This window comes from Chanodichthys erythropterus, chromosome 3 (assembly GCF_024489055.1).
Source record: "Chanodichthys erythropterus isolate Z2021 chromosome 3, ASM2448905v1, whole genome shotgun sequence".
NCBI classification, from domain to species: domain Eukaryota; kingdom Metazoa; phylum Chordata; class Actinopteri; order Cypriniformes; family Xenocyprididae; genus Chanodichthys; species Chanodichthys erythropterus.
In genome coordinates, this window is record NC_090223.1 from 68,027,155 (window position 1) to 68,039,843 (window position 12,689).

Below are 12,689 nucleotides of genomic sequence, written 5' to 3' on the forward strand. Positions count from 1 at the left end.
CGACTGATTTTGTGGTCAGGGGTCATATTTAATGGAAACACTGAATTTTATAGTTGTCTTACGGGTGTGGAACGGCATGAGGGTAAGTAATAAATGACAGAATTTAGATTTTTGGGTGAACAAACCCTTTAATTACAAGTAACCAGCTCTAAATCAAACCCTAACTCTTGCTCTACAGTAAGTGCACTTGAATGAAACGACTGAGTGAATCCAGACACTGAGTGCGTCTGAAGAGCTGCTGATTTCAGAGTTTGTGCTGCTGTTTAATAATCATTTAAAACTGGAAATTCATTCAGCATGTGCAAACCTTAATTAAACCATTTCATGATCAATTAAACAGGAATTTAAACCTGAATGATATTATGCTGGAATGAATGAACTCTGTAATATTATCTGTAAGATTATACCCCTGTATATTTTCTATTTCTGTAGAGCTGGACATTTTAATAATGATCAAATGACTGAGTTCAGCTGTGAGAATAAAACCAACCTGTTTGTTTCTCAGTTTCTTCATGTTTCACACTGAAAGCTTCTTCAATCTTTATTTCTTCAAACTCCTCTTTATTAAACTCAATCTTTATGTCTTCAGCCTCATCTTTAATGATCACCATCTTCGTGTCTTCAGTCTCCTCTTTAATAAACGCCATCTTTATGTCTTCAGCCTCATCTTTAATGATCACCATCTTCATATCTTCAGTCTCCTCTTTAATGAACTCCATCTGTAAGAAGAGAATAATTAACAGAGTTAATGGTCTTCAATGACCTGTTGGACAAAAAAACACTTAAAACTAACGCTGCAAATGAATATAAAACTTCATATTTAGATATTTATGATCTACATTTGGTATTTAAAGAATTATAGATGATATTTAAATGATTACTCTTTGATGAAAACATGATTAGTAAGTTTGTTAGTGTTTGTTGTTCATGTTCACTGTTTGAGCATCACGTGTCGTGATTCACTGAATCATTTCTCAAAGTGTTTGATTCAATTGACTCGGGAGTTGAAAAGATCAGTTTCTCCATCATTACTCTCCAGAGACTGAACTCGTGTTCATGATAAACTGATTTATGATTTATATAGAGAGAGAAATGAGACGCAGGTTTACTGTTTCTCATCAGTGGATGAGCTTTGCTCACACAAATATCCTTCATTACAGTTAGATAAATAAATACATGAAATAGTAAATTAACTCATTTCACATCGCTTGTTAAAAAAACAAATATAATTCATTGAACTGTTTCTATCGATTGAAACAGCTTAAATTCTTAAAACAAACCTTTCTTCAGCAGAATCACAACAGATGCAGGAGCGCGGCGCAGTCTTATGACGTCAGTCACCACTCCAAAATAAAAGTCCTGTTCACACACTGTATTGTCTACAATCACAGAAGTGCACAGAAATCTGTTTTACCAGATAATCTTTGTATTAAAATAAAAAGGGACAAATAAGATACAAACAAACATGTTAAAAAGGTTGTACGAGTTCCTTCATGTATCCATCTAAATTGAAACACAATGTCCTTTTTAAATTGTACATTAAGTATACATATAGAAAAAATGCACAAAAGAGTATAATAATTAAATCAACACAGTATTACATTTTGTCAATGTAAATTAAATTATACATTTAAAGGTTCTTTACAACAGACTCAAGGATGTTAAACATTTCTGAAACATTTGATTTGAAATGTTTTGACATTTTCTTAAATTAAGTAAAAACTAAAATTGGGTTGACAGTGGATAATTCTGGCTTTGTGAAGATGAAATTTACCCAGAAGACAAATCAGTAAAACAGTGCAATCAAGTATAACATCCTTAGAATGAAAATCAGACAAGAAAATGATCGATTCAGTCATTTGTACCAGTTTGTTACAGCAGAAGAAAACTAACATGGTAACTTCTGACCAAAAGCACTTAGAGAATGAGCACTGATAATACAAATGTAGAGTTGATTCTTCTTCAGTATTACAAAAAGAACATAAAAGAGACACATTCTCAGAAAACCTGTTCAAAAATAAATTACAAGGGTGATACCTATGAGAAATTTTAAAATGGAGTTCTTTAATTTTACTTTTAATCAAATTAAATCAGAGTTCAGATAACAGATAGTCCATTTATGGAAGTCCATTTACTTAAAGAAAAATCATTTCTAATAAAGAAACGTTATTGCATTTTTTATCTAATACATGAACACCATTGATTGCAAGTGAAGGAATATGATTCTTTAATCAAAGTTTTTAATCTGCCGGGAATACTTTTGATCACCTTATTAAATTAATGAAGTTGTAGCACCTTTCAAAGACACAAAATCAGAAAAAGAGAGAAGGTCTCCTTGAGCACTAAACAAATCAGAAACAAATATATTTTGACTCACCCATTTCTTTTTAAAAAAAAAGGGACTTGTTACATTTTCATTATTCCACATAATACACGTGTGTGGGGAAAGATTATGTTTGAAAGCATCTTCCAGGAATCTAGAGCTTGTTTGTGGAAATTCAAGAGTTTGATAGGTAATTTAATATTACAAGATAGTAAGAATTTATGGTCACCACAGTGTTTGAATATTGGGTTAGGGATCCAAAGGGCAGACCATAGATATATACACACACACATTATATATATATATATAAAATGTGTGTGTGTATGTGTATACATCTATGAGGGCAGACCTGCCAACATGTACGCATTTTGCATAGCAGGTATGCATCTTGACCTTAAAGTACGCTGGTATGATTTGTCAGTGTAGAGTTTGTCTGGTTGCTATCATTGTCTACAGTATGTTGTTTTTTTGTTGTCAGTCACTCTGTTGGATCCTTGTTTTTCTCTCTCGACACTGTACATATTTTCTGTCTGATTCTCCATCTTCTCATCCGTTTTAACTCTCTAACGCTGCAATTTTAATGTCTGTATGGCTGTCTGTGATTATACTTGTTCTTTACTCCATTGTGGAGTCATTGTGTCCATGATTCTTCTTGCTGGTCTCTGCTGTTACTGTGCTTTATTGTGTTGTCAGCAAGCGCCGCAGCAATTCACTCTTCTCTGCCACCCTGTCAAAGACAACATCTGTATCTAGGGCCATGAGTATTTCCGTTTCAGTTTGCCAGATTTTTTATAAATTTGAGTGTTGAGAAGCTTCTCTCACAAGCTACCTGGGTGACAGACAGGGTGAGAAGGAACTTGTACCCATGGCCTATAACATGTTAAGCATCTGTTAACAAGTTGTATCGCTGAAAAAGTTGATAACACACAGGATATATTTGTACATGTTAAACAACTTTTATTCACAATCTCTACTTGTTCTTCATCCGTAGGTATCTCTCTCACAACCCTAACCTTCTCCACGGCAGATTTTTTCAGTCTCTCCCACTGACTAGTAAGCTCATTCTGTAAAGTGACAACTGTGGCCCGGTTGTCAGACTTTGGTAAGCATGTGCTTAGTTCTGTGAGCGACGTCTTGGGCAATCCATTATCGCTAATCTCTGAGAATCTTTTAGGGTCCAGATAAGCAAGGACCTTAATCCACAAATTAAGGTCTTTACTTCAACTAAGGTGATAATATACTTCCAAACACATACAAGCAAGATCAAGGAACACATAGAAACATCTAGTAACACTTATGGTAACATATAAGACCGGACAAGGAGTGAAGGGAGTGAGTCCATTATAAAGGGAGTGCTGATGAGAAGGTGCAGGTGATCAGTGATGATGGGGAGAAGACGAGGGAACTGAGTGCAGGTGCGGAAACAGGAGGATCATGGGAAATGGAGTTCGGGAAACACGGCAACTGTGACACATAGTAAATAAATCCATCTTAGTAAATGAATAAATAAAGCAAAGGGCTGTTTCATAAAAGATGCTAAGAAAAGCGAGGATTAAACTCCAAAACCTGACTTGAATTAACCTAACAAATGAGTTTGGGTTAAAATGGTTTCATAAAAGGTAATTGAAGTTCATGCAGTCCCGCTAATTCGATTATCAAGATAATTTTGCGTGCACGGTTTTTTTAAGCAGCCCTAGAGGTCGATCATGGATCAAATCGATCCACCACAGGAAACGGCGTACATTTTGTGCTATTTTATGCATTTGAGACATGGTGTTTTCCTCAGAGCATAACTTACTTTTCACAAGTTTATTCTCCATCTGTAAATGTTAGAAAGTAATGCAAATATTTCCATTTTGCGGCTAAACTTCACAGTGAACGAGCGCTGCTGCGCACTAAATAGACAGAATGCAATAGAAGCAATAATTCTAAAATATACATTTCGCTAACATATTTGATGTTGGACATTAAATGAGTCAGGCCTCCCTCTCTCATCTGCAGCTGGTTCAGAACTCTGCTGCTAAGATTTTAACTGGTACCAAAAAATACCATATTACTCCTGTATGGATTTCATTACATTGACACAGAATCCAATATAAAGTGTTGTTGTATGTTTTCAAATCTCTCCATGTCTTGGCACCAGAGTATATTTCTGATTTAATTAGTTTACAAAAACCTTTGAGATCTCTTTGCTCCAATGATCAGTCTTGTCTGGCGGTTCCTCTAGGGTCATTTCAGTGGGTGTTAAAAATGTATTTATTTTCCTTAGCTTTTAATAATGTTTTGTAAACTGTATGTTTTTTTGTGTTTTTTTTTTTTTGCTATTTTCATTTACAGCACTTTGGTACCCACTGTGGTTTCTGAAAGTGCTTTAGAAGTAGTTGAGTTGAGAGTGACATATTTAATCTAGATGTGTATATCAGAGGTAAAACAGAACTTAAAATCATTCTGTTTTACTTCATTACTTTGCGCACTTTTACGGTGCGCACATATTTATTCCAAGCTTATTTTTTATAAATCCCGATATATGCATGGAAAATGCGTACCCACACTTGAATGCCTTTTTTGTGCGTACACAACGTTTATTCATCAGGCCCCAGAGGTGTAAACAGTTATCTGTCTCCCTTGTCTACTAATGATCCGATTGACCAAAATGCATCTTAATACCAGGTGTAAACAGGGCCTTAGATTTAATTAAAAAAACTCCCTGTTTTCCACATTTCTAACAATCTTTCTTTCTTTGCTGGAAAAAACCTTGCCGAATTAGCTCTATAGGAACCTAAAGTAAAAACGCAGGATGAGTAAAACCATGACGATCTGAGTCGGGGGGGCCCAATGTCAATAAAGACATCCAGTGCTAATAACAGTTTGACGATCCTAACACAACATGGAGATATCATTTGGCAGAAAAGCACCAAGAGCAGGTCCAGAGCCGAACACGTACAAAATGACATAAAACAAGGAAACTCCAAAACCTGACGACATCCCAACAAACATGCTGGCGCCATTGTATATCATAAATACAAAGGGATGAACAAGGAACTAAACAGGACACTACTGAGACTCTACTGAGAAACAAAAAAATACTGGAGGAATGCACAATAGGAAAATGAAAGCCTGAAAAATAGAGAGGTAAAGAAAGCAAGTGAGAATGGACAAATCACTTTTGATGAACAATCCAGGATGGAGTCTTGTGGAAGATGAGCATCTGATATGAGCCACATTTAAAAGTCGTCTGAACAGCCTCACCCAAAAAACACAACAAAAACTTATTTTGAATGGAAAATCAGCTGTAATGTGAATATAGCCTTAATGTCACACTGATAATTATTTTCTAGTGCCGTAAGGGGCTGTGTGTGTAGAGCCGAGTCAAATTTTAGTGTTAAGTATGTCAAAATACACTAAATACAGCATTAACATCCTGGGTATATATCCTATCAGTTAAATGTTACATTTCAAAGTGGTCAGATTTATAGACGTGCGTTTTACAAGCTGAAGAGTATAATTGCTCTCAATTGGAAAAATATCAATGAGGCAAGAATTGGGATGTGGATTAAAGAAATGGCGTCAAGCATGTCAATGGAAAAAATAACATATTGTATGGAAAAGTGGGAGCACAACCAATGGAGCACAGACCTACAACACACTGTAGCAAATTAGCTCAAAATAAATATGAATAATTAATCATAACTAGTTATAATTAATTATAAATATTTGGATAAGTTAATACAATTAACTTAATGTAATAAAATTAATATTGCAACCAATTAATCTGTTGTTCAATGAACACACAGCCTTAATTGTTTATTAATTCTAAGAAATGTTCATTTCCAGGTTATGGAAAATAACAGTCTTATTGTACAGTACTACAAAGAGCCTGTGGTCAGGATCTGCATGAATAGGGACTCCAGTACATGAGTGCAAAACACGGACAACTTTACATGTGACATGAACAAGACTTTATTAACTAGACTAAACACTTAAAGGGCACCTATTATGCCCCTTTTTACAAGATGTAATATTGGTCTTGGGTGTCCCCAGAATGTATTTGTGAAGTTTCAGCACAAAATACCCCACAGTTAATTTATTATAACCATTTGAAAATGTCATTTTTGGGGCCTGTTTTAAAAAGAGCTGTTTTGGTGTGTATCACCTTAAATATAAATGAGCTGCATATCCCCGCCCTGCCTTTGGATGAGGGCGTAACTTGCAATAAACAGTCGGTAGAAGCAGAATGGCTGAGAATGAGAGACCCGCTGTTTTGTATGGCATTCAGCCGTACATGTTTGAACCGGAATAGGACCCAGATGATGAAGAGACTCCGGCAGAAGAAACACAATTGAGAATGGAGCAGGACGTCTCTGAATGGTTATTTGATACATTTATGTACTTACAGAGTTTTAATCTCGTCCCCTTTGCAATTATGGATGTGCAACACACACACACACACACACACACACACACACTGTGATAACGTTCACGCAATTTTTTGAAACTACAAACACAAATACTGTGATAACGTTTGCTAAGTGCGTTAGATACACACTATACAAACAAGGTTTAAATTATATACACAGACATTCTACGACGACGACAACAACTTTAGACGCATTTGTTATTGAATTGGCTGACATCGACTGAAATGACTATTTGCTCAAAAAACATTAAATACACTTACTTCTTCTGGAGGTGACGTTGGATCGCGAACAGTAGGCAACGATCCACACTTGAGGATTAACTTTGAAGCAAGACCTGCTTTGAATTGACCCTCGTTCTCAAAACAGTCAGTCAAAAAATGATTCGCGCAAACATAAACGTATTTTGGAATTTTGAGTGGCGCCTTTCCTTCGTAAATAAAATCCATCCACTGCGTTTTCAGTGGCTCTGATGTCGGAAGTAAGTGAAAACTACTATGTTCATTATTACATCCCACAACAGAACACTTATGTTTCTTAGGAGACATTACCGGCTGTCGTTGAAACAATGGAGGATGGTTGACAGATCACCGACGGCGGGGTCTATGCCAAAACCAGATTGTCAATCAAACCACGTGGGTGGGGCTTAGCGCAATTCTACGTCACAGTGAGAGCAATCTTAGAACAGGGCGTTCTGAGACAGTGCTTATGAATTATTGAGATTGTAAAAAAACACTGGGTGGATGTTTCTCATTCTAGGGTGGTTTTGCTCACACACTGCCAACACACATTTATGGTCAAACACCATGTAAAAGTGAATTTTGCATAATAGGTGCCCTTTAAAGGTGATAGAGAGGATTTTTTCGTCGACTGAGAATCCAAGGACTGTTACTGAGTTTTTGAAATGAGCGCATGCGTAAGAACAACCCCCCTCCTTCACAGCTCATTTCAAAGGAACGCCTCCCAAAACTCTAGCACGAGTACCACCGGCATTCGCTGTATCGTGTTAGTGGATTCATTATGTCGGACTCACCGCAGATAACTCATAATCTGCAGTTGTTATTCCTGTCTCCTGACAAAAACATTGCATGCGGCGCCTGTGGAGTGTGGAAAGTTACTGGAGAGCGCAGCCGCGCTCGTCTTTCAAAAGGAACGTCACGACAGTGATTGACAAGCCAGAGGGCCAATTGGCTGATGTTTTTAAGGCCCTACCTCGTGCACAGATGATGTATATTGATATTATTACTTTCAGTGCACCTAATAAATAGTCTTTTATCAGTTAGTAAAGACAGTTTCAAGTAATATTGCAAAAATGTATAAAAGAAAAACATCCTCTTTAGCACCTTTAACTACTCTAACATTCACACACATACATGCATACAGTTTACCTAGAGAGAGCTCTAAGCAGAGTACAGGAAAGCAAGAAGTTACATGTAACATACATAAATTACCAAATAGGAAATGAAAGTTGGAGTCTGTAGATACCAATCATGCTACCAATATGATTTCAGTTAACTATACATTTGCAACTATGGAACATTAATACCAAAATAGTTCAAAAGAGAGAATTAATACATAGAATAAAGCCTATGAAAGGAAAGTCATGAGTTGGGAAACTTGGATACATGTTTATACATTTCCTGAATGCTTATATAGAGAATACATAGTATTAAGAGAGTTTATTTGTCCTTCTCAGAAAGAATGAAGTCAGAGTCACTAGTCTCTGCGAAATTCCTCCTGATCGTAAAAGGTCCAAGTATCTGTAACAGGACACCTAGTTCTGCCTGTGGTTTAGCTACGTTTGGGATGCTGGTTGCAGTTATAGGGGGATGGGTTCACAGAACTTTGATAGAGTGAGTTCATGGATAATTAATTAAATACAATGAATAAATGTTATACAGAATAATGAATATTAACATATATGAGCATGGAGAAAATGACAACAAACTCCCAAGCACAAGGGCAAAAGAATATTTAAAAGAGCTAATAATAGGCTACTTTGATTATGTTTACGAGCACTGCAGTCTCACAAACACAGAAAGAATAAAGACAGTGTATTTTTTGTCCATTTTTCTTTGAATTTTCAATCTAAACCAGTCTTTTGTCTATTAAAATAATCATGTCATTGTGATAGGCCACACCACTGTATCAGTGTCCAATTTGCACATATAATTTATTTGAAAAAGACTTGATGAAATATGTGTGCATATACCTTGCTGGTTCAGGTTTGGTGAAGGAGAATGTGAAATATGTCTATAAAAACTTTAAACATGGATACTTTATTCTGTATGAGCTTGGATCCATGTGGCTAGTGTTGTTAAACACAAAGCAAAGTTAAAAAAAACGATAAAATGCACGCTCCGCCTGTATATCATAACAACAATTGTTTTTTTGATGTGTTCATATTTAAACTCCAGTTCTGACTGCATCACGGGCAAAATACAAACAACACTCATGTGCTGCTATGCTGAGGGAAACATATTTACGGCAACATAATTCAAATCAGTTCTTTGTCTTTTGACACCCAAAGCACCAGCTCTGAACCAGGAAAAGTGGTTCGTAAGTAGCACCAAAACATTGCTGGGCTAGAAGTAAGAACCGCTTGCATCAGGGGCTGGAGGCGGGGTTACCGTGACCAACAAGATACTTGTGATTGCCTTTTCTGCAATAGCAACTAATCGAGCTAATAGCAGCTTGATTGTAATCTCTGTCTATATACAAATTACGGCGAGCCGTGTTTGAATGCCGATGTAGTTTGCAAAGCCATAAGCATCAACAGTAGTGAAACATCCGCAATTGTTGATAGAAGGCTTGTTCGAGATGCATCAGAGCAGCACGGACCGATTCAGCGGGTGACATCGGAGTGCAACGGGTCTCTCTGCTGGAAGCTGATGCATCTCAAACAAGCTTGGTATGGTGTGTTTGTGTTTGGCGCTGTGCTGCACCGCTAGCTTTCCTGTAAAATATGAGACGTATATAGTGACATAAGACCTGAAAAGGCAAACCGGTTCTTAGAAGGCTCGTCAGTTGAACCAACTCTGAACTGGCACTACCTCTGAACTAGCACCCGGTTCGTGCCAGTGGAAAGGTGGCGCCGAAAGCAGACTGTGGTTTTGACTCACGTTGGCAGCGTCTGTGTCTAAAGTTGCCCTGACACAAGTAGCACGTCCCTTCTGTGCCTGCATAAGATGAAATGCCTTTCCGAACCAGCAGGTGACAGTATCTGAACAGCCAATCAGAATGATCAGATGGACCGAGGAGCTCCGATGCCGATTCAACATGTCAGCCAATGAGGACCAACTTCAGCCGACGATGCGGCAGAATTACAGCGCCACATACTGGTCTGGCATGTATATACATTGTTTTGATTTGTTTCAGAGGTTTTGTGTGGACAGAGGTATTTCTTGAGACAAGGAAAAAAAAAAGATTGCATAGGGTAAGCTCCGGCTTTGTGTGGACATAGCCTTAGTCGTCCGACGAACAAAAACTACCCTAAAAAACTACTTAAGGCAGGAACAAACTAAGGTGTGTTCCTGCCTTAAGGCTTTTCTCCAGTGTGTGTTCTCATGTGGTCTTTAAGGCTTTCTTTTCGACTGAAACTCTTTCCACACTGTTGACAGGCATAATGTTTCTCTCCAGTGTGAATTCTAATGTGGACTTTAAGGCTTCTTTTATGACTGAAACTCTTTCCACATTGTCGGCAGATATATGGCTTTTCTCCGGTGTGAATTCTCATGTGGTCTGTAAGGTTTTCTTCACGTGTGTAACTCTTTCCACATTGTTGGCAGGTGTAAGGCTTCTCTCCAGTGTGAATTCTCATGTGGCCTATAAGGCTACTTTTATAACTGAAACTCTGTCCACATTGTTGGCAAATATATGGATTTTCTCCAGTGTGAATTCTCATGTGGACTTTAAGGCTCTCTTCACGTGTATAACTCTTTCCACATTGTTGGCAGGTGTAAGCCTTCTCTCCAGTGTGAATTCTCATGTGGACTTTAAGATTTTCATTTCTAATGAAACTCTTTCCGCACTGTTGGCAGGTGAAGGGTTTCTCTCTAGTATGAATTCTCATGTGGGATATAAGGCTTCCTTTATGTGTGAAACACTTTCCACATTGTTGGCAGGTGAAGGGTTTCTCACCAGTGTGAATTCTCATGTGGACTTTAAGGCTTCCTTTATGTGTGAAACTCTGTCCACATTGTTGGCAGGTGAAGGGTTTCTCTCCAGTGTGAATTCCCATGTGGACTTTAAGGCTTTCTTCATGTTTGAAACTCTTTCCACATTGTTGGCAGGTGAATTTTTTTTCTCCAGTGTGAATTTTCATGTGGACTTTAAGATTTTCATTTCTAATGAAACTCTTTCCACACTGTTGGCAGGTGAAGGGTTTCTCTCCAGTGTGAGTTCTCATGTGGGCTATAAGGCTTATTTTTTGACTGAAACTCTGTCCACATTGTTGGCAGGTGAAGGGTTTCTCTCCAGTGTGAATTCTCATGTGGACTTTAAGGCTTCCTTTATGTGTGAAACTCTGTCCACATTGTTGGCAGGTGAAGGGTTTCTCTCCAGTGTGAATTCTCATGTGGACTTTAAGGCTTTCTTCATGTTTGAAACTCTTTCCACATTGTGGGCAGGTGAAATTTTTTTCTCCACTGTGAATTCTCATGTGGACTTTAAGATTTTCATTTCTAATGAAACTCTTCCCACACTGTTGGCACGTGAAGGGTTTCTCTCCAGTGTGAATTCTCATGTGGGCTATAAGGCTTATTTTTTGACTGAAACTCTGTCCACATTGTTGGCAGGTGTAAGGCTTCTCTCCAGTGTGAATTCTCATGTGGACTTTAAGGCTTCCTTTATGTGTGAAACTCTGTCCACATTGTTGGCAGGTGAAGGGTTTCTCTCCAGTGTGAATTCTCATGTGGACTTTAAGGCTTCCTTTATGTGTGAAACTCTGTCCACATTGTTGGCAGGTGAAGGGTTTCTCTCCCGTGTGATGAATTCTCATGTGGTATTTAAAGGTTTTTTTATGTCTAAAACTCTTTCCACACTGTTGGCAGGTGAAAGGCTTTTCTCCAGTATGAATTCTCATGTGGACTTTAAGGTTTTTTTCACATGTGAAACTCTTTTCACACTGTTGGCAGGTGAAATAACTTTTAGTTCCAGTATTTTGAGCTCTTTTTTGTGAGGAAGCCTGTGTTGCTCTTTCCCCAGTCATGAAATTATGTTTATAATAATGTTCTTCCTCTTCTTGCTTTTCATTAAGTTCATGACTTGCTTCTTTCAGTGCCATTAGGTCTAGAGCAAAAATAGACATAAAACAATTTAGACATTTAAAGCATCAAAACCAACAACATGTTTGTATCCTATGGATCAGGGATGGGCAGCTTTGGTACTTGAGGGCCACTCTTTTGTAGAGTTAAGTTTCAACCCTAATCAAATACACCTGCCTGTAATTTTCAAGCATTCCTGAAGACTTGAGGCTGATTTATACTTTGGCGTCACATGAACCCGTAGGTACAGTGTAGGCTGCATGTAGCCTATGACGTAGCCTGATGCGCACCTCTTAAAAAAATGTAACAACACGTCAATCCTACCCAGACTGCAAGAGCTTTATGTTGATTAAGTTTTGAGTTTCTAACAGCAGCACTTTGTATTTTCTGTTCGTAAATATATCTCCCTCGATGAAACTAAAAGGAAGCATATATCTCAAAATCATTTTGCTATCATATAAGTTTGCTTAGGATACTTCACTCGTATTGCGTATGGGGAAAGGTCTAATTTTTCCCCCGTTACTGAAGCGTTTTTTAACCCTCTGAAGTCTGAGGCTGATTTGGGGCCTGGAGAAGTTTTGACATGCCCTGACATTTGTGCTTTTTTCAGTTGTTCATAAACATATTAATGACAAAAGTGTCATTAATTAACTAGGCTACAATAATACGTGAGGAACATGTATGTAC

General features: G+C 37.7%; 2 protein-coding genes across 3 annotated transcripts in view; one reads left to right on the plus strand and one right to left on the minus strand.

The window, feature by feature from the left end:
• Nucleotides 1–12,689, plus strand: part of LOC137006201 (gastrula zinc finger protein XlCGF57.1-like) — a 703,714-nt gene that overhangs the window by 638,701 nt on the left and 52,324 nt on the right. The window lies entirely within an intron of this gene.
• LOC137006246 (zinc finger protein 585A-like) overlaps nucleotides 1–12,689 on the minus strand; it is a 42,245-nt gene that overhangs the window by 19,340 nt on the left and 10,216 nt on the right. The window contains exons 1-2 of one of the 2 annotated variants that reach the window (XM_067366885.1): nucleotides 1,281–1,325; nucleotides 491–719 (exon numbers count right to left, since the gene is read on the minus strand). In XM_067366885.1, the coding sequence (XP_067222986.1) occupies nucleotides 491–719 (229 nt within the window). In that variant the 5' untranslated portion in view covers nucleotides 1,281–1,325. Of the gene's footprint in view, nucleotides 1–490; nucleotides 720–1,280; nucleotides 1,326–10,277; nucleotides 12,028–12,689 lie in introns of those variants that run through there. The other variant, XM_067366880.1, reaches the window with a different exon arrangement.